We start from the raw sequence: 25,166 nt of genomic DNA, 5'->3' as shown, positions 1-25,166 counted from the left end.
GGACCCCACAGGACGACAGGGACCTGCATCCCTGTGGCCATTCCCGCTGTGTCTCCTAGAAGGACACGTCCAAGTCCTGACCCCGGCACCCATGAGCGGGGCCTCCTGTGGACACAAGCTCTCTGCAGACGGATTTGAGATGAGCTCGTTGGGTGGCCCCTAACGCAGTGCCCGGTGCCCTCATCAGGAAAGGGGAGAAGCCCACGTGACCCCGCAGCAGAGGCGGGAACCCCAGAAGCTGGAAGAAGCAAGGCAGGCCCTCCGCATGCTCCTCCGAGAGGGCGTGGCCCCGTGACAGCCCAACTGGGAGATGGGCCGTGGGGACACGGGTTAGGCCCCCGGGACACCCTGCAGCCATCAACGCAGAGGCAAGGAGCTGAGGCCAGAGCCTTGCTGGTGACCCCCAGACCCCAGGCCAGAGCCAGCACCCCCCATCCCACCCTGCGTCTAGGCCTGGCTGTGCCTCCTGAGGCTCTGGTGATACTCGGTAGTGACAGCCCTGGGGGGGCGGGGAGTGATGCAAATCCTCCTGGCTTCCCACCCCCAGAGCAGGAACCTGGGCCCTTTCCAGGAGGTTAGCAACCTCTAATAGGAGGCTGGGGTCTGGGCCCTGGGTGAGTGGGGGCTGTGACCAGGCAGGGTGGCGGGTGACGTCCTTTGCTCCCTGCTCCAGAGCCAGAAGTCCGAAAGCCACATGCCACGGGGCTGCGCTCCCTCTAGAGGCTTCGGGGAGGGTCCTGTCTGCCCCTCTGGCTCCCGGGGCTCCCGGGGACTCCAGCCTCTGCCTCCGTCCTTCTGTGGTCTTTCACGTGTCTCTCTGCCCACATGTCCCTCATCTCACAGGGACACTGGTCGCTGGATAAGGGCCTACTCTACCCACCATGACCTCACATTAACTAGTGACACCTGCAAAGACCCTATTTCCAGATGAGTCACAGTCTGAGGTCCTGGGGGAAGTTCTACCCCAAAGTACAGGTGGCAAGGTGGGGCGTGCGTATGCCCTGCTGGGGGGTGGTGGGGACAGGACAGGGACTGCAGGGCTGCTGTCTGGGAATGACCCTCACTCCCACCAGGGACCTGTCATGCCAGCTGTAGGGTCATCACTCGCCACCTCTGGACACATGCCCTGTGAGCAGGAGGGACATGGCCGGATGTGCCTCCCTGCCCAGGGAGTGGGAGCCTTTGGGGGTTTGGGGCCTGGACAACAGTGACACGCTCAAGCTCCATGAGCCGCAGGCTGGCCAGGCCGGGGACGGGGACCTGGCGGGGACGGCAGTGGGCGGCCCCTGGAATTCCTCACTGACGGGACAGGTGGTCCTGAGCAGGAGTGTGGAGCACCAGCCTCGTCATCCCTGGGACCACAGCCGCTACCGCTCGCCCCACACTCCAGCCTGGGACCGAGGGGGTGTCCGGGCGTTGTGCCGGGCACTGGGGGTGGCATGGCGCCAGAGGCCAGGCAAATGGGGCCACTAAGTGGGAAGGGTATGCAAACAAGCAGGATTTGCATGAGCAGGTGTCTTGGTCTTCAATGCCCTCCTTGTTCCTGGAGGGGAAGCTGGGGGGCGTCCTATATGAGCCCTGGTTGGAATCCTAGCCCACAAATCCTGACTGGGGAAACTGAGGCAAAAATCTCCAGCCCTGGCAGCAAAGGTACCGGGGGCTCTCATGGGAGGACAAATGGCCACCCCATCTCAGAGGCCATCAGGGAAATGGCAGCCAGGCCCCAGGGGCCCCATCCTGCTCCCCTCACCCCAGCTGGGTGACCCTGGGCAAGCCCCTCAGGTTCTCTGGGCTCCTCGCTTCCTCCTTGAGATGCAGGAAGGGAGCAGCCATGAGAAGGCACCGACCATTCCCACAGCGAGCTCTGCAGGCCAGCGGTCAGTGCCGGGTCCCTCTGTCCGCCCGTGAGGATGTGGGACCCCTGGGATGGGGGTAAGGGGTGCGGATCGGGGAGAGGGCATTACGGGCAAGCCTCCCCCCACCAGGACAGGCACCGGCTCCAAGCCCCCACCTCCTGTGCTGGCTGTTTGGGCAGATGCCGCCCCGAAGTCCAGGACCCAGGGCCTGGGGGAGCCACCCCTCTGCTGGGACCCACCGTGAGCACCAGCTCTGGGCCTGGGGCGGAGGGGTGGCCCCTTCCCCAAGCCCCTGCCTCCCCCACAGAGAGGCAGGATTCCCTCGGGGCTGCAGATCGGAGCCCAGCCCCTCCCGCAGCACCTACCCGACCCACCTGGGAGGGGCGCCCTGCTCCTGCTCCCACCGGAGGCTGGCAGCCCAGGGCACCTACCTGCCCGCTTCCTCCCCGGCGCCCCGACATGCAGCTGCTGGCCAGCGAGCAGAGTGGAGGCTGCCCACCCTCAGGGCGCCCGCAGCCACCTCCCTGCTCCTCCCCCTCCCCGCCCACCACCCCTGCACCCAGGCAGCCAATGCCATGACCGACGAAGCCACCACCTGATCTGGTCACGGGGGACCCACAGGCCTGCTGTGGCCAAAGCCACCAGGCGCCAAGGGCCAGGCTTTCCCAGCCCCGGTGACCCAACGGCCCCCAAGGCACGCTCGTTGCCGAGTTCCAGGAGGTGACCCCACGAGGGGTGGCTGTGAGACCACCCTGCTGGCGTCACGCCCTCCACGTGTGGCCAGGGGCTGAGTCTGGTCCGTGTCCCACCCAACATAACTGCATTTCTCTCCAGCCCCAGAAATCCTAGCCCACAAATCCCAACTGGGGAAACTGAGGCAGAATCTCCAGCCCTGGCAGCAAAGGTACCAGAGTGTACGGCCAATACAGGCGTGTCCAGAGTGCGTGGTCCTGGGAAGGCGGCACATCACGACTGTCTCCACCTGGGGCAGGATGGGGTGTCGGGGTTCGTGACTGGCGGTGCTGTCCACAACCCGAGGCCTGGGCTCATGCCCTGAGCATCCTTCAGGCTCCTTAACCACTCTGGGGCATCAGTTTCTCTGAAAATGGGCACCTGAACCGTCCAGCTTCTGGAACTTGTGGGTCACACCTGAAAGCAGAGCCTGGGTGACACTTCAGTAGCCCCTCCCCCCGGACTACCTCCCGGGGACCCCTCATTCCCTACACCCTCGGAGGGGTGGGGACAGCATCCAGGCCCTGCCCTCTGGGACCCCAGGGTCTCTGGTCTGGCCCATCGGCCACCAGGGGGCGCCCCAGGACTGTGCCTGGAGTCGGGGTGCGTGGAGGCGGTCAGGGTGGCGGAAGCCAGCTCTGCCCCTGGACACGAGGGCTCAGGTCAGGGTTTGGGCACAGCTGCAGCCTCACCAGGCGCCCACCCAGGGAGGAGAGGGGCTCGCTGAGGCCCCTCAGGAGATAAGGGCCCCGTACGTGAACCACAGGCCCTGGGGCCTGAGCCTGTGCACCAGCTTCCGCGCAGGCCGTGTGCAGGGGGCCGGCCTGCAGCCCCGGTCAGGCGGGGGCCGAGGGCCTGACAGCCTGGGCCCTGGGCCCACTGTGGGTCCTGCTGTATCGGGGGCGTGTGCAGAGTGAGGGGGTCTCCCCAGACTCTCCAGCCTGTGGGGTGGGGCAGCCTTGGCCTCCCTGCCCGTGCTCCCCTCCCGCCCTCTACCTCTGCCTCCTGGACACCCATCCCCAGTCACCCCCAGCTACTCTCCCACCTACAACCCATCCATGGCTCCCTCTTGTCACAACAGACCCCAAACCAGCTGTGGCCCTGCCCTCCCCGCCCCGCCCGTTGCCCACCTCCCTCTCTCCAGGAATCTGGACTCCCTCGCCCCTGCCCCACCAGCCCGGGGTCCTGCCCAGGTCTCTTCTGGGCTTCCTGGAGTTATTCTCCAGGGAACCTGGCCCTCTGGAGCGACTTTCCATGTATTTGTTTGCTGCTGGTCTGCTTCCTCCTCGAAGCTGCCGGCCCCTGAGGCCACTGGTGCCTCCCAGGCTCATACCACAGCTGTTGGGGGAACAGATGAACGAGTGGGTGACCGAGGGAGCATGCAGGGGTGTGTGTGTGTGCGTGAGCGGGCCTCCCTCACCTTTGCTACAGCTGCCCTGGGACCAGCACCGCGTGTGATGCCTGGGAGTGCGCTCATGTGACACTTCCATGTCAGCAGGGAGGGGGACCAGCCCCCAGGCCACTGTCCCTGGAACAGCAGACCCAACCCAGAATGTAGGCTGACCTCAGAGACCCACAGAGGCACAGCTAAGGCCTGGGAGGGAGGCCGAGAGTGGGCTCCAGCTGTCCTGTGGCCCTAGGTGGGCAGCCCTGCCCCTGCCCACTGGCTGCCTTGCAGGGTTTAATTTGTGGGAAGATTGGCAGCCCATGGGCCACCTTTGCTCCTTTGTCCTGTGGCAGGAACGCCAGGAGCCGCAGAGCCCTGGGTCTCCTCTGACCCTAAGCCTGCCTCAGGTCTGCATGAGGTCCAGACTCAGGGGTCCTCGGACAGGAAGGGGCCTACCCTGGTCCTCAGGGGGATGCCCCCTCTGGCCACTCCCAGGTGGAGAGGGCAGAGCAGGTTCTTCAGGGCAGGGCCACCAACCACAGCCACTGGGCTGATCCAATGCCCAGAGGGGAGGCCAAGAGCTCAGTGGGTTTAAGGGTCACTCCTGCCGAGCAGCCCAGACCCCCAGGCTCCCCACACTCCTGGGTCTGCAGCCCCACCAGCCCCAGCACCACCCATGGGTGCCGTGTCCCACCACGGCACCCATGGGTGCAAAGCTGCCCTGGGGGTCCGCATCCCCACGGCCCCATCCACCACACTCCTGAGTGACCTTCAGGATCTCAGCCCAGGATCTCGTGTCTGGCAGGTGGATCCTTGTCTGTTGCCTTTGTCCCCAGAAGCAAGGACCAGGAAGGGACAGAGGGTGGCAGCAGGGCCTCTGGCCTCTGGCCTCACGGGCAGCACCTGCAGGTGCTGTGAACCCTAGAAGGGGGCGTCGACCTGGCACAGATGCAGGGATGGACACCGAGGGGGTCCAGCTGAGGCTCCTGCCCTCTGCTTCCCGCCATCTAGTCTCGGGAGCCTCCTGGAGCTGCAGGAAGGAGACACGCCCCCCCCACCCCACCGGGGTGCTCAGCGCTCAGACCCAGAATTGCAAACAAAGGAGTGTCTCCTCCAGCATGTGGGGCGGCCCTTCCACGCAGACCATCCAGAGCAGGTGTCACCAGGCCCAGGGAAGCGCTGGCCCCAAGGAAGGGGCTCCCGCACATGCTGGTGTGCTCTGACCGTGTCTCCTCTGCATGTGTACATGTGTGAGGGGCAGTGAGGCTATGGGATAACCCTCCTCCCTTAACAACCAAGGGGCTTGGACCCGAAGGAGGTGAGGACGTGATACCACCACCTGCGGAGCCTGTGGGGCCAAGAGCATGTTCAGACCAGAGGTGGGTGTCCCCGGATTCCCTGGAGCCCCTAAGCCCCAGGGAGCGAGTGTGCGGTGAAGGGACTGGGGTACATGCGCATGTGTGCTTGTGGGTGTACAGACATGGACACACGGGTCTCATCCTGCAGGTGCAGCTGGAGCTCCAGGGGATGGGCATCGGGTCAGGGTACACCTGCCAGGCCTCGGCTGCCCCCTCATCTCCTTCCTCTTGGCTCCTGAGGAGGCCAAGAAAACAATTCTCCCTTCCCTGGGGTCTGCAGGGCTTACTAAAGGCAGGCCTCCGTGGACACCCTCCCCACCCTCTTGGCCCCCCAGGGCGCCCACCCACTCGTCCCAGCCTTGCATCACCCTTCCGCCCCTTCTGTCACCAAACACAAGTATTGAGCAACTCCATGTGCCCACACCGTCCTTGGCGTCAGGCAAGACATGGACAATGAACAATGAAACCTATCAGAACCAAATAAAAGAAAGAAATTATTTAAACGGCTGTGGAAAGAACAGGGGAGAACTGGTGGTTGAGGGTGAGTCAGGGGCGACCTCATCGCAAAGGTAACATTTGTGTGAGTAACTGAGGGAGGGGTGGTCCATCTACCCACCATCCATCCACCTCCCCACCTCCATCCAACCACTGGCCCCTCCATCCACATATCCATCCATCTGTCCGTCTGTCCATCTGCCCATCCATCCATCTCCCCACCCATCATGCTTCATGTATCTGTGTATCCATCCATCCAAGTATCCGTCCATCCATCTGTCCATCTACTCACCTACCCATCTCCATCCATCCACGTATCCATCCATCCATCTGTCCATCCAGCTGTCTGTCCACCTGTCCATCCATCCATCTCCCCACCATCATGGTTCATGCATCTGTGTATCCATCCATCCAACCATCCATCCATCCATCCACTTTCTCACTAACCCTTCAGTGCATCCACTCTCCAACTGCCATCCACCCATCCGTCCATCTGCCCATCCCTCCAGCCATCCACCCGCCCACCATGTATCCACTCCTTCCTCTGGCCACCCACTCACCATTTGCTACCTCCCCTCGGGCACCTGGACTCACAGACACAAATGAGTCAGCCTCAGCCCTCAGGGTGCCCACCTGCCCTGCCAGTGAGGATGGCTCTGTCACAGGCTCTGGGTAGCCGGGGCGGGTGGGGGGTGGGGTGGGGAGGGGCTGAGGGGGGGCACTGTGCACAGCCTGTGAGGTTCCCGTGTGGCTCCTTTCTCTCCTCAGTCTGTGTATCTCAGACAAAATCACGATCCCCCATAGTGAGGCCTGGCCTTCCGCTCATCTGGTTTCCCCCACACTGTAGCCAAGCAAGGCTGGGAACTCAGTAGGCACCCAATAAATACCAGCATGTTGGCTGACTCATCCCTGACTCTTCCTCCTTTGTTCACCCCATTTTGCTCTGGGCTGTGACATCCTGGCCTCCCTGCCAGCCCGTGGCCTGACCTGCACACCTGCCCTCTCCGAGTCCACTCTTGGCCGAGGCCCAGGCTGGCTCTGGCTCTGAGACTGGCCCAGAGGGCCTGCCTGTTGGCTGAAGTGCCAAGCCAGCAGCACCAGCCAAGTGGACAGGACCCAGGCCAGGAAACTACCCCAAGGCCTTGAAGGGTTGGGGATAGACCACCCACTCCAGGACTCCTGCCCTCCATTCTCCACGTGGCCAGGGGCACCCACCTATGTGTCCAGCCAGGAAGGGCCTGATAGTGTATCAGATGCTCCCCAAGTGCAGCCACCTGCTGCCCCAGCATGGTCAGTGAGGCCAGGTGGAGTGGGCGTGGGCCACTCTTCTGGGTGGGTGCCCTGTGAGGGCCAAGTCTTGGTCATCATAAGTGGGGCATGTCAGGCCCCCGGCGGTGCTGGGCAGCCATGTGCCTCCCAGGGCCCCACCTGCTTAGAGAGCCCCTGACTTCACCCTACCAGCTCCCACAGGAAAGTGAAGGATTAGGGTGCGTGTCTGAGGGGGCATATTTTGGGGGTGATTTCACCAAAGGGCACCAGACCACACATCCTTACAACAGCTGGACAGGCTGGCTAACGTAGAGTCGGGTCTTGATTTTGCAAGCAGTTGGTCCAAATTCCCAGCAAAGGTATTACCAGGTGGCCCTGCCAGCTGGGAGCTGACCTCACATCCCAAACCGACTTCATCTCGAGGGACTGTATCCAGGGCTTCTGTGGGGGTGCCCTGCCAGGCTCCAGCTACCTTGGACCCTCATCACCAGGACTTTGGATTCTCAGGGCTGGTCCCTAGGTCATTCATGTGGAAGGAGGGTGAGGCTCACAGGCTGGCAGGGGGACAAGAGGGGACCCAAGGGTTCCTGCGGCATGGCCACGACACCCTTCTGAAGCTGAACCTCCAGGTGCAAAGCCAGTCCCAGTGGCCCCGGCAAGCAGCAAGCATGTGGAGAGGCTGCCTGTGGGCGGTAGCTGTCTGGGAACTCCCCGAACTGGAGCAGTGATGTCAGATGACCTAACCTCTCAGACCAGAGAAAACACTGGGGGAGCTCCCCACTCACCCACGGGATGCCGGGCAGGACTCTGTGTCCTGGACAGGGAGGGCCGAGTGCGGGTGTGTGGTCCGCAGGTGGGACCCTGCCAGCAGGTGACTCCTGGCCCCATCTCTGTCCTGGGCTGGCTTCTCTGTTGAGCATCTTTCCTCCTATTCCCCCTTCTTAGGGGTGCGGGCAGGGTCTCTCCAGTCCCTCTCTGGTCATGAAAGGGCTTGTGCGGGTACACATGCACATGTATGTGCCATGCATGCACATAGGTGTGATACATGCCTCCCCGGGTGCACCATAACATGCGTGCACACTCACGCACACGCAAATGCACAGCACCCAGCCCAGTGCTTTGGAAAGGAGCGGGGCGGTGAATGGAGGGGAAAGGGCAGGGGGCTGTGCGGGGCTGGCAGGTCCAGCTCAGTCTGCCCGCTGGGAGCCCCACCAGGGTGAGGCCTCCTGCACCCCAAGCTGGGCACAATTAGAGCCAGTCAACTCTGCGGAGCAACACTCACGGATCCCCTGAGCGGGAGAGACATGGTCAACTCCGAGCGGAGGGACTCCCAGCCTTTGGCCTGGTACGCTGCCCAAACTGGGGATCTCCGTGTCCCCGCGTGGGAGGAATGCCGATCCCGGGCCCTACCTAGCACCCCCGCCTGCGCGTCTGTGTCTGCTCTGGGAGCCCAGGGCAACTCTGCGTCCAGCCGCTGGAGGCCACTGCTCGGGTGCCATCCTGGACTATGGGCACGGGCAGGCCAGCGTCTGGGGCAGAGGGGCCACCAGAGCCCCCGTGGGCCACCAGGGAGCACAGTGTGCGCATGGGGCTGGGGCAGCACAGTCGAGCTCCGCAGGGCTGCGGTCCTGCCCCCAAGGACCCCTTCAACAGACTTGTGAACTTGAGGAAGAGGAACTGGTGGCACCTGCCTCCTCAAACCCCCCTCCAGGGGCTTAGGCATTTAACCATTCCGTACTGAGCACCTACTGCATGCAGCTACTTCTCACAGTGGCTGAGGAGGGCCCTGGGAGCGACTCTGTGTGGACGCTCCCCTTGGACCCTCCCTGGGGGTCACCCTCAGTAGCCTTCCCTCTCCCTCCTCTGGCTCCTTCTGTTTTCTGCCCCCCCCCCACCCACTCCAACCCCCAGGAGAGCACTATCCCTGCCTGAACAGCATGCCAGGCTGAACATGAACAGCATTCGGGGCATGCAGCCGGTGCTCAGCAAGGACGGGGGAGTGTGGGGGTGCCGAATCAGAAGTCCTGCCAAAGAAGGTAGCCAGGCAGGAGCCTCTGGTGCCGCACCCCTGGCCCATAGACCTTGTGGCAGCCCCATACCCTGTGACCAGCCTCAGTTTACCCAAATGTTGACAGCCCTCCGGCCCCAGGGAAAGAATGTGGGGTGGGTTGCAGGGTGCGGAGGCCACGGAGGGAAGCTGAGTGCAGGGCTCAGCCTGGGGAGGGGGCTGTGGGCGGGAGGGGCATTCCAGAGGGGGCCTGGTAAGCTGGTACTTCCTGCTCCCGAGGGCTGGCCCTGGCCTCACCCTGACCCTGGGTCTTTCCTCACCTGAGCCCAGTGCGTCCCAGCCCCATTCGCTATGCCTGCACGCCCAGCTCCGCCCCACTGCCCCAGCTCCCACCCACCAGCCCAGGTCCTGGGTCCTCCCCTCAGGCAGCCACCAGCTCCTCAGAGCTTGCAGGGAGCTCTCAGCAGCAACCCCCCCGCCCCTGGACCCCGGCCAGCCTCCTATGCACCCCAGAGTCCCCCTGCCACAGCCCAGGGCCCCCAGAGTGGAAACCTGTGTGGCTCAGGGCTCCCTGAGTGCCCCTCACTTTCTCCCCCCACCTTGGCCTCTGAAAAGCCTCCCCAGGTGCTTGAGTGGTGACCTGTTAAAATTTTAAAAATAAGGAGACATATAAAAAAGTAAAGTTGGTCATGTTGTGACCTCAGTCAGCGGCCAGCTCAACAATGGCCAATTCAGAGGCAGTTGGGTCTAATCTCTGCCCGGACTCCCCACCCCACCCTGCCGACTGCTTCAAAGCCATTCCCGACATCACACAACCCACAACAGCAGGAGGAAGTAGTGCAGTGCACACCTCCAGCACCTGTGCTGCTTCCCCCTGAAGACCAGTGCCAACGGGGCGGGCAGGAGCCAGGCCACCGGCCCTTCCAGACCCACTTTCAGAATAATGAGCCCTAGCAACCAGCAAAAGGTCAAGAGGATTCTCTGTGGCATCGTCATGAATGAATGTTTTTTTTAAGATATGGGATGTCTTTTACTGCATGGTTCTTTCCCCTGCTCTGGTCGTCCTTCTGTGGGTGGGCCCTTCCTGAAACTTTTTGGTGGACGGAGAGTAATTTTGTTTTCAGATAAAAGAGCCCAGTGCTTTACTCCCGTGTTCCTGATTCAGATTTAAGGATTGCTCCGTACTTCCCTGGTTTCATCCTTCCATATCTCTCATGCTCAAAATCTTCGCTCCTAAGGGGTCTAACATCATGTACACAATCCCAGAGTAACAACACGGAGGTTGTTAGTGACAACGCGGTTCCTTGGGATCCTCGGTCCTAGGAACGCCGGCGAAAATGCTGACCGCAGGCGACCTTGTGTGGCTGTGCCTGAGCACGGGGCAGCTCCCGGGAGGGATATTCTTGTTGTCTGTGATGTTTTCTGAGGAGAGGAGCACAGCATGTGTCACTTCCTATTTTCCCCGGTCTTTGGGTCGTTCCTGGGAGTGGAACTAACCCGAAGGGTCTACTGGGCCATTTGCTAAGTGCACCCGGGGACCCTGCCGCTGGCAATGCCGAAGCACCGTCCCCCACCCCCCTCCCCAGGGGCCTTGCCTGCGGGACCTGCGGGATGTGTGGCCGTGGCCGTCAAATGTCTGGATGCCCTCCAATCAGATAGGGGGGCAATGGTATCGGCCTGTACTTTTAATTTGCATTTTTCGCGTTAGCAGTGACGTCGCTCACTTTTTCATAAGTGCAAAGATCACAAGCTCCCCTAAGCTGTGAACTCTCGCGTCCTAGGCCGCCTGCCATTGCCTATCTGATTTTCAATGTCTTGAACAAGTCGGTGCTGTTAATCCTTTACCTGCCAGGTAAGTTGTAAAGACTCTTTCCGGGGGCCCATTGGTCTTTTTGACTTTGCTAATTTCAGCTATTGTCTCGATTTCAAGCACAGTAGGATGCAAGTTCCCTCCCGGCCTTCAAGTGGTTGCGGAATTCCCCAAGACTGTCTTACAGAATCCATGTGACCCCACCTGGACTTTTATATCTAAGCCTTCCAAACCCATTCCTGTGTGTGCATGTGAGGTGGACCCACACTTTTTGTTTTATTTTCTTTCCTTCCTCCACAGCTCTCTGATTGTCCCAACACCACCCACTAACAGATCATCTTCCCCCTTTGGGTTGGGATGTGGATGTGCAGACAGGGCTTGTTCCTGGTGCATTCATTCAGAAAGTATTGAGTGAATGCCAGCGGTGGGCCCCGCCTGTCCCCTGGGGCTCTGTGGACGCAGACTCTTGCTGGCTGCCTGCCGGTTTGTGGGTTTGTAGCCGCGCTGCTGTGCTTCCCAGAAAGGTTTCCTGGCCTCAGGGGCCCTGGAGTCTCCCCAGTTCCCTGGAGCGGGCTGGGACCCACTGCGTTCCTTTTTCTGCAAATACCAACAGGTGGCTGCGTGTGGGCACCATCCCAGGTGTGGGGAGTGAAGGGCCAGAATTTCGCTCTATCCAATGGAAGCTGGTTTTCTCATGGTTGAGGGGTACATGAAATAAATCAGCCTGGGGTGCTCAGTGAAGACCTGGGAAGTGTCTGGTAAGTGACCTGTCCCTTGAACGATGGCCGGGCGGTTATCCCTCTGCCCCGTCAATGTCCCGAGAGAGGCTGTTTATTCAGCACCCCCAACTCCTGCACCCCAGCATGCAGGGAACCAAATGCCAGCCCAGAAAATGACCAGAGGCAGTGTGCAAGACCTCGCAAACCTGATCCCATCCCACCTCTATACACCCTGCCCCTGGCATCCGGGGAAATCCCTGGGATGCAGTGTCAAGCCCAGGGCAGAGCTCGAGGAGGACAAGACATCCATTCTGCATGTCCCCAGGACCTCAAAAACACCTTGCCATGACCTGCCCCGTAATCAAACCCTGCCTACACCCCCGACCGGCCACCTCCAGTAGGCCCCACATCGCCCATGGGCAGGGCTCCTATGGCTGTCCCTGACCCACAATGGCCCAGGTTTGCCTCCTGGGGTGGATGGCCCCTAGTGGGCACTGACCAGACCGCATTTTTCCCCACCCACAGTGGGCGGGCACAGGGAAGAGGGTGGTCAAAGTGTTGGAGGAGCTAACAGGCCGCCCCCTGGTGTCAAGAGGGTCAGTCTGTGGGTGCCCTAGGGTGCCGCCTTCTCCCCATTATCCCAGCCTCTCTCCGGTGAAGTGGGTTATGGTGCCCTACCCTGTCTGCTCTCCTGCCGGGGCAGGGCGGTCTGCAGCAGCTGCACCTGTGCCCCTGGCCTTCCTCCTCGGCTCAGCTGGGGGCTCCTGAGTAGCAGGTGGGCGTGGGTGGCGGGGCGCGCACGTGGGCGCACACGGGGCAGAGCCGAGGCGCGGAAGGCGCGGGGCCGGGCGGGGGGAGCAAGCAGAGGCGAAAGGGCGGGAGCAGCAGGTGGGCGCAGGCCCGCGGGCTAGGGCGCCCGGAGCGCCGGTTGGTCCGGGCGGGGCGTCTGGCCAGGGGCGGGGCGCGCCATCCCCGGGGACCGGCCCGCGGCCACCACCCCCTCCGGCCCCGCCCCCACGCCCCGGCTGGCAGCGCCGGCCGCCCGCACTGCGCCCCCGGCGCCTGCCCTCGCCACAGCTCCCGGTGCCGCCGCCGCCGGCCCCCCGCGGGCCCAGCCTGGCCATGGCCGCGGCCTCCTCCCCGCCCAGGCCCGACAAGAAGCGCTGGGGCTGCGGCCGCCTGCCGGGCTCCCGGCGGGGCAGCGCGGGCCTGGCCAAGAAGTGTCCCTTCTCGCTGGAGCTGGCGGAGGGCGGCCCGGCGGGCGGAGCGCTCTACGCACCCATCGCGCCGCCCGGCGCCCCGGGGTCCGCGCCGCCCCCGTCCCCCGCCGCGCCCCCGAGCGCCGCCGACCTTGCTGCGCGGCCGCCCGTGAGCCTGGACCCGCGCGTCTCCATCTACAGCGCGCGCCGCCCGCTCCTCGCGCGCACCCACATCCAGGGCCGCGTCTACAACTTCCTCGAGCGTCCCACCGGCTGGAAGTGCTTCGTCTACCACTTCGCAGTGTGAGTCTGGCCCCGGCGCGGGCGGGGCACGGGGCTTCCCGCGGGCTGGGGTGGGGGGTGCGGCGCGGGGACGGACCCTGTCTCGTGCCACCTGCTGCCGCGGGGACCGTGCCAGCTGCCACTCAGAGAGGCCAAGAGGGAAGAAGAGGTTAATGGGGCCAACAGCCACTCTGAGGAGCCTGTCCCTTGAAGTTCAGGGCGGGTGTGGGTCTGACCCTGGAGGGGGGTGTCCGACCCTGGGGTGGCTGGCGGGGGGGGGGGGGGTGGGGGGGGGCGGGGAGCTCCCCGCTGGCTCTGCCCAGGCATGTGGCGGGGCGGGGCAGGGGGAGGCTGCCCCAACCCAGAAGTTGGCTGCACGCCTCCTTGGAAGGACGGTCCAGGTGTTAATCCTTCTGGGAAAGGACGTGCACCAGGGGGAGCTTGCCCTTGGGTGCAGCAGACAGAACTCCTCAGGGTCGTGGGGCATCTGGGACTCAGGAGCCCCCAGGAGGGGAGGGTCCCAGCTCAAGGCAGGCCATGTGTGGGGAGTGTCCTGTGCCAGGGGAGTCAGTGTGGCTGTGGGGAAGGCCCCACCCCCTTCAGGGACCCGAGCTCCTGATGCAGGGGACCCTGGAGGCGCTCCGGGGAGGGGTGGGGCTGGATCCACATTTCTAACCCTCCTTTGGAGGCAGCTGTGGGCCAGGAGACAGCGGACCCTCGGCAGCACCTGACCTGCTCTCACCCAGGTGGCTCTGATGCCCGCTGGGGCATGCCTGCGGGGGGCAGGGCGCTCCATTCCTCAGGGGTGGGGGTACAAGGAAGTTACCTCCTCAGGGCCACCTTCCCCGCTGCCTGCCCCGGAGCCCTCCCCTGCCGTTCCTCGGCTCCACTTCCTGGCTGCCCAGCCCGAATCCTCTTGGTACGCTGCCAGCCCTTGGCCCGTGAGCCCTGGCGTGGCCGTCCCCACACTGATGGTGGGGCTGGGGGGCTCCCTCTGCTTTCTTTCCCTTTGGTAGTGACAGGTGCTCATCCCTGCTGGCTGGAGGCTGGGAGAGACCCGGTTGGGGGGTGCAGTCAGAACCCTTTCTTCTCCTGCCGGCACTGCCACCGGGTCCCCAGGGATGCAACGGGAGCCAGGCCCTGGCTGGCTGGGAGCATTGTCTTGGGAAGGTGAAGCAGGCCGGGGTGGGGCAGACTCAGCCTCACACTTTGGCTCCTCTGAGCAGAGGTGGTAGCAGGGTCACGGCCCTCCGTGCAGGTCACAGGGACAGGTCTTTAGGACTGTGTCCCTAGAGGCAGAGAGGGCCCTAGTCTTCACCTCTAACCCACCCTGGCCCCCAGGTTCCACAGTTCAGAGGGTGCATGACCATGACATGGCTGATGTGGGTGGGGTGGGGGCTCTGCCCTCAGCTGCAGCAGAGGCTTGTCTCAGGGCTTAGGGAGATGTGGGTGCACTGACCCCAAGGGGTCCCCTGCGTCAGACCCTGGCTGTGTCGCTGCCCTGCCAGGGTCAGGCTTGTGGGTGCCCCTGTGCACACGGGCTGCTTGCCTCCTAACCCTGGCCTGAGACGCCCAGGGTGGGATGGACTCTATGGCTAGGCCTTGGAGGAGACCCTGCCTGCCGCCTCTCTGTCCTGGAGCCCTGCACGCCGGATCCAGGGGGAAGGCAGGGAGGCAAGCCCAGAGGGCCTCCAGGTGGTGTTGCAGTGCCCCCACCCTTGGGTGGCTGCCAGGGCTGGGGGCCTCCAGAAGCCCCACAGGCTTCAATCCTGAGGGTACAGGCCCGTGGGTGCGTGTCACCCGGGCTCCCTGGCGGTGGCGGTGCCGTGTGGAGGAAGAGGACTCGCCGCGCCCCAGAGGAAGTCTCTGCTTACACTTGTGTTTTCTTCCTGATTCTGATTGTTTAGCTCTCGGAAGTTTGCTCAGCAGAGTCGCCTTCGCCTGGCCTTCGCAGGAGCGGGCGGGCAGGGGTGGCTTCTGAGGATAGTGGCTGAACGTCTTCCCCGCGGGGGTGAGCCAGGAAGGGATGCTCCTGGAGTGGCTGTGTGCCCTTGGCTCAGTCATTTCCTGCTCTGGGCCCTGCCGTGTGAGAGGTGTGCCGTGGCCCTGGGCGTAGACACCCACTGCGGCTCTCCCGATGCGGGCTGGGGCTGAGGGGCGACCCTGGACAGGAGGGCTTGTGGCTTAGCTGGGGCCTGGGAAGGTGCCTCCTGCCCCCTAATGTCTCCAGGAGGATAGTAGGCCCTGGACACTCTCGATTGGCCAGACTTTGAGGGCACCTGGCCTTCTAGCTGAGATTGTGACAGTGACCTGTGGCTGAGTGGTCGGGGCCAGGCTGCAGCCCCACGAGAGGGGTGGACAGCAGCCACCGTGGCCCTGGCGTGGCTCTCAGAGGCGTCCGAGGTGGGGTGAGAGAAAGCCCCGTCCTTGCAGAGCCACACCGTGGCAGGGGCAGGACTGTTGCCGAGGCCGGCCAGGCTTGCTTCCCTGGCCTTGAAGCGCCTGGCCAGGTGGGTGGACGTGGGAGCCACCGTCCTCGTGGGCCCTGCAAGGCTGGGCACACTCTCCCAGGCGCAGCTGGGGAAGCGGGCCAGGATATCCTGTCCCTCTCCTCTTCGGGGAACCCCTACTCCGGCCGGCCGCCAGGAGAGCAGCCTTTCCTGTGTGCGCCTGGCCTGCCCTGGCCGCTGGGGTCAGGGAGCAGGACTCTGCCTCCCGCTTGCTCGGGCTTCCTGCCCCCGCCCAGCCCCCCCAGACTTCCCAGATCCTTGGTGTCCTCACCTTCATCGTGGGGCGGCTTCCCATCGAGCTGAGGGCCTGGGGGTCCTGGTCTCCTTGCTAGTGGGCCTCAGTGGAGCCAGGCAGGTAGGGGAGATGCCCAGACGGAGGAGGGAGCAGGGTTGTCATAGCAACCTCTGGCCCCTGGGCTGGGCCCCCTCCTCCCTCGTATACCCTCAGGGGTCCCTGTCCTTCCCCTGACTGGTGAAAGCCATGAGGAACCCAGCCTCCCCTCTTCCTCCCTCTTCACCCACCTTCTCTCCAGGCTCCCCTCCACGCCTCATCCCACCTCAACCTCTTGGGAACAGCAGGATGACACGGGCAGACTCTTGTCTTGTCCCAGCTGCTCCTCATCCCACCTCCTGCCACCCCTCCCACCACTGTGGCTGCTTGGCCTGGGCACCCAGCTCTTTCAGCTCCCATGAGCCCCTGCGGGGCAGGTGCAGAGCTCCCCCAACAGGCAACATCCGTACCTGAGCCCTGATGTTTGGAGATCAGGTGCAGCTGAGAGGTTTGAGGGAGGGCCTCAGGAGAGTGGGGAGAGCCCTGGCTCCTAAACTTAGCTGGGTGCTCCCGTCGCCACCCTCTGCCACCCTGCCCTTCCTGGGTTCCCAAGGTGCCTCTGGCAGCACCTCCCAACGAGCAGGTGTTAATCATTGACGCGCTGGAAGTCAGCCTAGTGGTTTCTTGGGCTGCGTGGTGGGCAGGGTTGGGGGGAGATGATGTCTGATCTCTCCCCTCTGTCCCCTTTGGACCCCCTCCACCTGTCCCTCAGCCCCAGTTTCTGGTGAAGTCTTTTATCTCCTTCCCGGGCATGGCCTGGCTTAGCCGTGTGTGTGTGGGGGGGGGGGGGTGCGTCGTAGGCATCCCTTATGTCAGGGTCATCAGCCTGGGAGTGGAAAAGCCTTGAGGCCACAGGGACAGTGGGAGGACAGGGGACAGTCCAGGGGTGGAAGATTTTGGAGCTCTGTGCACACAGCGGGGCCTGGGGCCAGGAGGCCACATAGTGCGGGATGTGGGGTGGCCAGGCAGTGCTGAGAGCTTGGATGGGGGACGAGGTTTCGTGTCTGAGCACTGTCCGTGGCTGGGCAGCCTCACTACATTGCCTGGCTCTCTGAGTGTGCATCCCCTCCTCTGTGGCAGGCTTGGCAGGCTGCTCGTGCCTTCCAGTAGGGTTGCTCAGATAGGAGGGAACATTCGCCTATGCCTGGACCCGAATCAGGCTCCCGGGGGCTCAGTGCCTGTGGGCTTTGCCTGCGCCTGTGGAGTGCCAAGGTGCTGGAGGGATAAAGGGACTCCTTTGCGCTTGCAGCCCCCACCCTGGGACCTTACCACGCTGCAGGGTGTCATGGGGCTGGGTGAGGGGTGGGGGGCCGTCCCAGAGAAGACAGACGTGCGGTGTCTTGGGCTGCTCAGTGCCCACAGGGTGACCTGCCTGTGACGAGGAGGGACGGGGGAACTGAGGTGTCAGGGCCTGGCCATTGGGGATGGCAAGATGGGCTGTTGTGTGTGGTGTAAATGGTGGAGTGTACACTCACGATCACACAGGTGCCCTTTGCTTGGGTTAAGACAGTTGTGTCAAACCCCTGATGCCTGGGACCTACCAATGTGGCTGCACGTAGAGGCAGGGCCTCCAAAGAGGTGATAAAGGGAACATGAGGTCACTGGGGTCCTCACGAGAAGAGTGGGTCAGGACACAGACACATGAAGAGAGAAAACCCCGTGAGGACCCAGGGAGAGCATGGCCATCCACACACACACACACACACACACACACACACAGAGGCCTCAGGAGGACCCCACCTGCCTGCCCCTCGGGCTTCGGCCTCCAGGATGGGGGGACAGTGAGCGTCTGTGAGGCTTTGCGAGGGCCATCCCAGGGCACTCCTGCCCCTCCCTGCCTGGTGGGGCTGCACTGGGGCCCAGGAACCAGCATGTCATGGGTGCAAATGCAGCAGCCCCTGCCATGTGCTGTCCTGGGAACGGTGAGCAGCTGCAGGGCTGGAAACAGGTCCTGTGGAGCTAAGCAGCCAGGGCCTGGGGCACCGCATCCTCCAGGGTTCCGGGTTCCATCCCTGCTTCTCAAGGAGTCAGGAACTCAGAAGCCTCCAACTGCAAGAGCCAGTTCCCATCGTCCCTCCTCTGGTGCTGGACACCTTTGCTGGCACGAATGGGGGTTCCCTGGCCCTCGTGCTCTGGGGCTGCTGCTAGAAGGCAGGTGTGGGCCAGCAATCTGGGACCCAAGTGTCCTTGTTCGCCAGCTCCCAGGGGAGGGGTGCCTGCTGCTCCAGGAGCACATCTGGAATAGAGAGGTGCAGACGCATGGGTCCTGGGCTTGAGTGGCTGCTCTTGCTGGGGGCCCTGGCTGGAAAATGGGCACAGGTAAGCTCTGTGGCCCTTCTCAGACTCACGTTCAAAACCAGCTTTTGGCCGGTGTGATATCTTTTGTGATTCAAGACCCTGTTGTCTGGTGAGATTGTTGTGGCTGGGACTCACATCTGGCCCCTGTGAAGTGGGAGATGGTATCCAAGGACAGCGGTCTGCAAGGAGCATGTACCAGGCTAGGAGGATCGCAGGGCGGGCGCATCATGTGGGCCCTGGGGAGATGCCACATGGAAGCTTCTGGAAGCCCTGTACTCCTGGCCCCTGTGGCTGGAGGAGAGGATGCCGCGAGAACTGCACCATCAAGACCTTTTGAACTCACACCCCGTGGATTTGGTTACCGTGTGGCAGGCCAGGCAGGTCTGGCTCCACTCTCAGAGAGAAAGTTCCTTGGAGTGAGGGTCAGAGCATGGAGGAGGTGGCCCTGGTCCCGAGGGCACAGGGGGTGACCGTCCACACCTCTTCCTGGGGGGCAGTGATGGCCACCAATTTCTGTCCCGAGGACTCCTGGGTGCTGTGAGCAACCCCAATGTCATGGAGGGCAGGGTGGTCTCTATTGACAGCAGGTGTGGGGTCTGGATGACCCCCAGTGACACTACGTGACTCAAGCCCCGTGCAAGTGGAGGGGGATGAGTGGTGCTGTGTGCAAACCTTGGGGGCTCAGAGAGGGGAGGTGATGTGCCCAAGGCCTCATAGTGGGGTGTGTGCCCAAGGCTGTTGGACTCAGAAGCCTGCAGTTCCTTTCCCCAGCTGGGGCTGGAATCTAGGTGGGCCTGCTGAGGCCCCCTTGGGTGGCAGGGGGTTGTGGTTGTGATTTTGACCCATTTGTCACAGAAGGAGAGGGGAGGTACCACTGGGCGGCGGGGGAGGGGGGAGTGGGAATCCAGGCAAGGCCCAGCCTGGAGGTACCATCTTGGCTGGTAAACTGACCCTCTGCACGTCCTAGGACTGATCCCCCTGTGGGCTGGGTGTACCCATCAACCTCTGGAGGCCTTTCATCTGGCTGCTTCAAGGTCTCTTCCTTACAGTCCTGCTGCCCAGAACCACTGGCTTCTGCTCCAGGAAGCCTTCCTGGATTGCCCCAGGCAGAGCCTTGCCTTGTTCCTCTGCCACCCCTTCCCCAGAGCTCCGGCCCCTGATGGCTCTGCTGCTCTTGGAGGTCCGAGTGAGTGGGTGGGCAGGGCCACTGGGGGCTGTCACCGTCCTCCCTCGCCTGGCAGTCAGCCGGGATGGGGACACTCACAAGAGGGTCACCTGGCATCCGGCCTCCGAAGCCCAGGCCCCCTGCGGCCTGTGCCGTGGCGGTCAGCCTGCTGCCTGGCAGCTCGGAGCCCACAGACAGGCCGGGCCTGATGATCTCCGTCTGTGGGTATTTATATCCTGCGGCATTCCTGAGCTTGGGAGAAGGGAGTACTCGGAAAGCACTGCAGGAGAGTCCCGCAGGCGCTGGGGCGTTTGAGAGGGTGTGGGGTACGCTTCGGAGCACTGTCCTCAGGCTGTGGCCATGGCACTGCTGTCCAATGGTTGTCCAGGGGCGAGGGCCTGGGGCCTGGGAGTCTGCTACCCACCTGCGGAGCGGTGCTTCCAGAGGATCTGGGCACCGAGCACGTGTCCCGAGGAGGGCCTGCGCCCCCTGCAGAAGCCTGTCCGGTGAAGGATCCATGTGTGAGCCCAGGGGACGGTGACGTTGCCCATGGAGGGTCCTGGGCAGCCAGAGAGGGTGGTGGACAGAACTCTCTGAACAGGTCCCTGACCTGCTGCCCGTCCACCAGCCCCAGATCAGGGGGCCCATCCCTGCCCATCTGGGGCTCTGGACCTGGTCCCTACTCCCCTTTTCTGCTCAGCTACTTCCCTGTGGGGAAACAGGTCTAGCCACTTGGCTCTTGCAGCCCCTACAAGCTGCTCTACTTCTGCCTGGAAGTTTGTGTGATGCTAACGTCTTCGAGCAAGGTGGGGTCTTATTCCCGGAGTCACATCCAGTGTGTGTCCTCAGGCACCCCCACTTCCACCCACCCTTGCCTGCAATCTGCAGAGGCTCCCTCTGCCGCCTCCATAAAGCCCTGACAGCCACCCCCTGCCATCAGGTGCCACGTCCCTGAGAAGCAGGGGCTGTGGGCTTCCCCTCTGAGTGCCCCAGGGTGGGGGGCCCTCTCCACTCCCTTCCCATACCATCCTCTGACCCTGAAAGGATGCTCAGAACAGTGGCTCCTCTGCCTCATCTGTTGGCTTTGCTGCTAAGGCCTACACAGCGAAGGTCCACAGAGAGAAAACAGGAGTGAAGGCCCAGCCAGCTGGACCCCTGCCACCATGCCCCCAGCTCCCTTCAGCCCTGGAGTACCTCTCTGAATGGAGGCTGCCCAGCCCACCTGGTCCCACCAGGGGCTGCTGCTTTCAGCTGCAGGCTGGTTATCACCTGCCCACCTGGACAGGCAACCAGGAACAGCCCTGGACCAGGGGACAGGCCACCGCCTCCCAGGAGTACCCCCACATGGCAGACAGGGTAGCCGGGGGCCCCTGGGGGAGCCCAGGAGAGCTTCAGGCGGTGCCCGGGGAACCACGTGCTTTGAACATTTAATCTTGATGGGTCGTGTGGTTTGGCTTTCTGTTCCATGACGTCTCCAGCTGGTCGCTTATAAAAGTCACATCTGCATTCTTGGCTGGGGCAGCTCAAAATATTATAAAATGTAAAGCTCGGGTAATTAAAACAGTGCAGAGCTGACATATGCCCAGGCAGATAAACAGCGAACAGGATAAAAAAAAAACCCGCATACAGACTCAACTTTAGGTGAAAACATAGCCAAAACACAGTCCACCTCTCTGGTGGGAGAGGGAGAGTTGGTGTTTCAGTCCGCGGGCCAGCAGAGGCCCTGAGGGAGAGGCCCACGCAGGCCTCAGGTGGAACCCGAGCACACTGAAGACAGCGGGGGCTCCTCTGGGACTCCAGGCGCGTGAAGGTGAAGTTTGTGCGAGAAACAACCCTCGTGTGGTCCCGGTGCCATTAGAACAGCAAAAGACAAAATCTGGGAGAGGGATTGCCTCTAATAGCAGACGATTCACCTCTAATAACGAAGGAGCTTCTGAGTACACAAAAGCCCATGGACCCCACGGCAGGTGCACAAGAGATGTGAGCACAGCTCCCGGGTCCTGAAGTGGGAAGGTGCTCAAGGTCAGAATGGAGCAGATGTGACATGCTAGGTGCCATCGGATGAGCAGGACCCCACCGGCGTGCACAACTCCCCCAAACCTTCTGGTGTTTCTGAGGCTCGGGGAGACTGCACTCCTCCTGCAGGCCTGTCTGCGTGCATTTACCCCCTGCCGCGGCAACCCTATGTCCTGCGGCCTCTCTTGAAAATATTGGCCAAAACAGAACAAAACCACCCTCCCCCCCAAAAAAAAACAAGCAGGAAAATAAATACGGGTGCACCAAGCTGTCTGTTAAAGCTCTCCTTCTGACAGTGAGAAAGACGGGGAAGATCCAGGTGCCCGCAGTGAGGACCGGCTGCATCTGTCCACTGTGCGCGGAGTCTTGAGCAGATGTGAGGGAGGAGTGTGATCCCTGTATGCTTCTATGGAGCGATTACCAGGATCTATTTTCAGTGAAAAAACCCCAGGGAGTGAAAGTCACAGACAAGCTACGACTCCTCTAGTCAAGGAGGAGGCGCAAACACACAGGTGCTTGCTTTATGTGAGGAAAGTCAAGGGGTGGGAGGCCGGCCCAGGGCTCCTACAACAGTGACCTCTAGAGAGACGGAGGGACACAGTGGAACCCATGTGGATCTGAGTGTTCCTTGTCCGATGACAGCGCGGACTTTGAAACCACGTGGTTTCAGGATTTTCAGCTGTGATGGCACCAGTTTCATTTATTCCAAAGCCCGTGCACGGGATCTGTGGGTTAAGGCAAATGAGCAATTAGGTTGGCCTCCTTGATGGCCAAGATTTTTGGCCTGAGAGGAAAAAGCCAACCTAAGTTAGAGGAGGTTAAGCAAAACCCATCCTGCCTGCATTAGGAAGAGAAGGTATCAGGAGATGTTCCTCATGATTTTATATTTAAAGTTTATTCTTCTGTTGGCTGGAAGGAGCTGGAGCACCCCAGCTCACAGACGGCGGCCCCTCTGCCATCTTCCGAGAGGTCCCATCCTTCCCAGACATGTGGCTGCATTCAGGTATGGGGCGGGAGAGGTGCAGGTGGATCCCATTGCACTAGAAGGCGGGATGGTCGCCAAAGACCTCTAGGGGCCATATCACCAGGCTTCGGCGACAACGTGAAGGTGTGCCCCTGGTTAAGATGTGACAACCCAGAGCGATGGTCACAGCGGACTGATATGCATCGTGAGGACTCTGACTCCCTGAGCTCATCCCTCCTGTCAAGGGGCAAACCCAGCAGTCCCCTTTGGAAGCAATGTATTATTTTGTGCCCCCAGTGAGTAATGGGCGTGTCCCGGCTTCCCCACGTGTGACTCAGGGAAACCAAATAGTAGGTGAGGTCGTGTCTCTTCGGGACCCCACCTGCTCCCTGAGCAGGTGACCCCAGGGTCCTGGTGAGGGCCTGGGTCCAGCACGGAGTGTGACAGCGGCTGGCGGCCTCTCCAAAGCAGGCCCAGACGCTTTCCTACCAGAATAGACAGACGAGTAGACGTGATGAAGCCTTGAGATGCGAACAGAAGCCTGGTAGAAGCAGCGGGGCCGGCAGGGCATGCAAAGTGACAGCACGGGGCGTGCCCCCTGCCAAATCCCACCTGGGGGACCCTCTATCAGACAAAGGCCTGATTTCATCCACAAATCAAAGACCAAGAAATAAGAACGTGAGGAATTCAGGCATTTGGATCAAAAGATTCTGTGAGAATCCTACAGACTGACCATGTCGTGCGACCCCAGCGCCAGGCCCTGACTAAACCTTGTCTCCTTCAGCAGGACGTGTGCCTTTTCCAGCCAAGCGTCGCTGGCCTGGCTGCTGGCCTCATCACATCCTCCTGGTGAGCCAGCCCAGCTGGGAGTGCTGGGGGCTGTTGGGTCCCTTTTGCGAGAGGCTCCCTCCTTTTCCTGGGGCGGGGGATCCAGAGCAGGAGGTCCAAGTCCGCATCCAGCCCCCAGACTCCCTGCGGCCCCTTGGCCGTAAGCCGGGGGCACCAGGTGTCCTTGTGGACAGTGGTGGGTACTCTGTGGCCCCCATAGCTGCACCATGGTGTCTGCTGGCGTGAGGTCAGGGGCTCCGCATAGAGCCTAGGGTTGCGTGGCCTGCATGGACACGAGGACAAAGGATGCGTGTAACACAGCAAGGAGTCAGAGTGCCCCCCCCCATCAGAGATGTGGGCTGGGGAAAGGTTGGGAGGAGACCTGGGGGGCCAAGGTGAGGTGCCAGGGTGGAGTTTGGGTCTGGGCAGGTGAGCTGGAGGGGTTGGTGGGGTGCCTTGGAGGGCGGTGAACGCAGGCCCAGTTGGCTGGGCTCATCTGAGGGCCACAGGAGGTCATGGCCATGTATGTGTCTCTAACGGCCACCTGCCCTGAACTGTGGCTGTTGAACTGTCCGCCCTGGGCCTCACCCCTCATCTCCAGACCTGTGTCCTGCCGGGAACACGTCTCTGTTGAAAGGTCCCAGGTGGCACACGGGGCCCTCCCTCCTTCACCGGGTCCCTGGGACCCCAGGTCCCCTCCCTGGGTCTGTGATGGCTGGCAGGCACACACCCGTTCCCGTCGTACAGGCCACGGCGTTTCCACAGCGCTCAGGACTTTCCTTCTCAACAGGTCGTAGACTTCTTCCACGTGTAGTTAGTCTGTGGTTCATGTTCAAGGTGATGCCAGAGTTGTCCCAGGTCTGTGGGTGCGTGTCTGGTGCTCACAGCCCTGCAGCGTGGGGCACGGTGGTCCCTGGGGGAGCAGTGTCCCTCATGGCTGTGGTGCCTGACTGGCCCCCTGTGTGGGGGTGTCTGACCCGCTGGGCTCCTAGCTGACCTGTCAGCTCTCCCGAGCATGTGAGGATCGTGGCTGCCGCAGAGTAAGGGAGGGTGGTGCGCCCCTGTGGCCGCGCAGGCCCCCGAGAGGTGGGAGGAAAGATGATGGGGGACGGATAGATGGACGGTGGGATAATGGACGGAGGGACAGGTAGGGGGCAGGTGGGTAATGGAAGCAGGGACAGACAGTGGACGAATGGATGTTTGGACAGACAGATGTACAAACAGGCAGACAGGCGACTGGTTCCAGCACCCGCAGGCGCCCACTGTGGTTGGGGTGGGTGGATGCTCCGTCAGCAGGGCTGGGTCAACTTGGCCAAAGCCTGGGACTCGGAAGGTGGCAGGATGTTCTCAGTCCTGGGAGGGGACCAGCGCTGTGCTGCCCCTTCGTGACTCCGGAGCCAGTGGCCGTCTTTGTGGACGTTGCTGTGGGGCCCATGGGAGGCCGGCTGGAGGCCTGGGTTCTAGATAAATGGGGGTGTGGGTGGGTTGCTATGCTGTCCCTGGGGCCGCCTGGCACTGGGCATGTGTGTGGGTGGCCGGTGGGGCCTGGGTTGGGCTGTGGTCCCTGGTGCTGACTCTGGACTTGCTGCCTCCTCTGACCTCCCTCATCCTGAGCCTTGCACCTGCCACGGGGTTCCCCGCAGAGGCCTCAGTTTCTAGAATGTACTGTCTCTTGACACCTCAGGCAGTACCTGCTCTGGTCGGGGTGGCCTCCCACCAGGTCCCCAAGAGCCCACTGTTACCAGTGATGAGCCAGCACCGTCCTGCAGTGCTCTCTGCTCCTGCCATGTGCCCTGGGCACACAGGGAGGACAAAGGGGACACATCCTGCTATTGTGGAGCTTGTGACCCAGGTTGGTGGGAGCTCCATGGGTGACCCTGCCCGAGAACCACACAGCTCAGGGTGGCCGGACGGCAAGGGGGTGGGTGGGGCCAGTGGG

At 62.4% G+C, this 25,166-nt stretch overlaps 1 protein-coding gene across 2 annotated transcripts in view; it reads left to right on the top strand.

Moving 5' to 3' along the window:
• Window positions 1-12,740: 12,740 nt before the first annotated feature.
• The window catches only part of KCNQ1 (potassium voltage-gated channel subfamily Q member 1), a 323,097-nt gene continuing 310,671 nt past the window's right edge, over window positions 12,741-25,166 (top strand). For both annotated transcript variants that reach the window (XM_072790382.1, XM_072790381.1), the window contains exon 1: window positions 12,741-13,136. In XM_072790382.1, the coding sequence (XP_072646483.1) occupies window positions 12,757-13,136 (380 nt within the window). In that variant the 5' untranslated portion in view covers window positions 12,741-12,756. The remainder of the gene's footprint in view (window positions 13,137-25,166) is intronic.

The sequence above is a fragment of the Canis lupus genome, chromosome 21, assembly GCF_048164855.1.
Source record: "Canis lupus baileyi chromosome 21, mCanLup2.hap1, whole genome shotgun sequence".
NCBI classification, from domain to species: Eukaryota; Metazoa; Chordata; class Mammalia; order Carnivora; family Canidae; genus Canis; species Canis lupus.
Note: the sequence above shows the minus strand (reverse complement) of the source record. Positions and strands in the feature narration are given on the sequence as shown.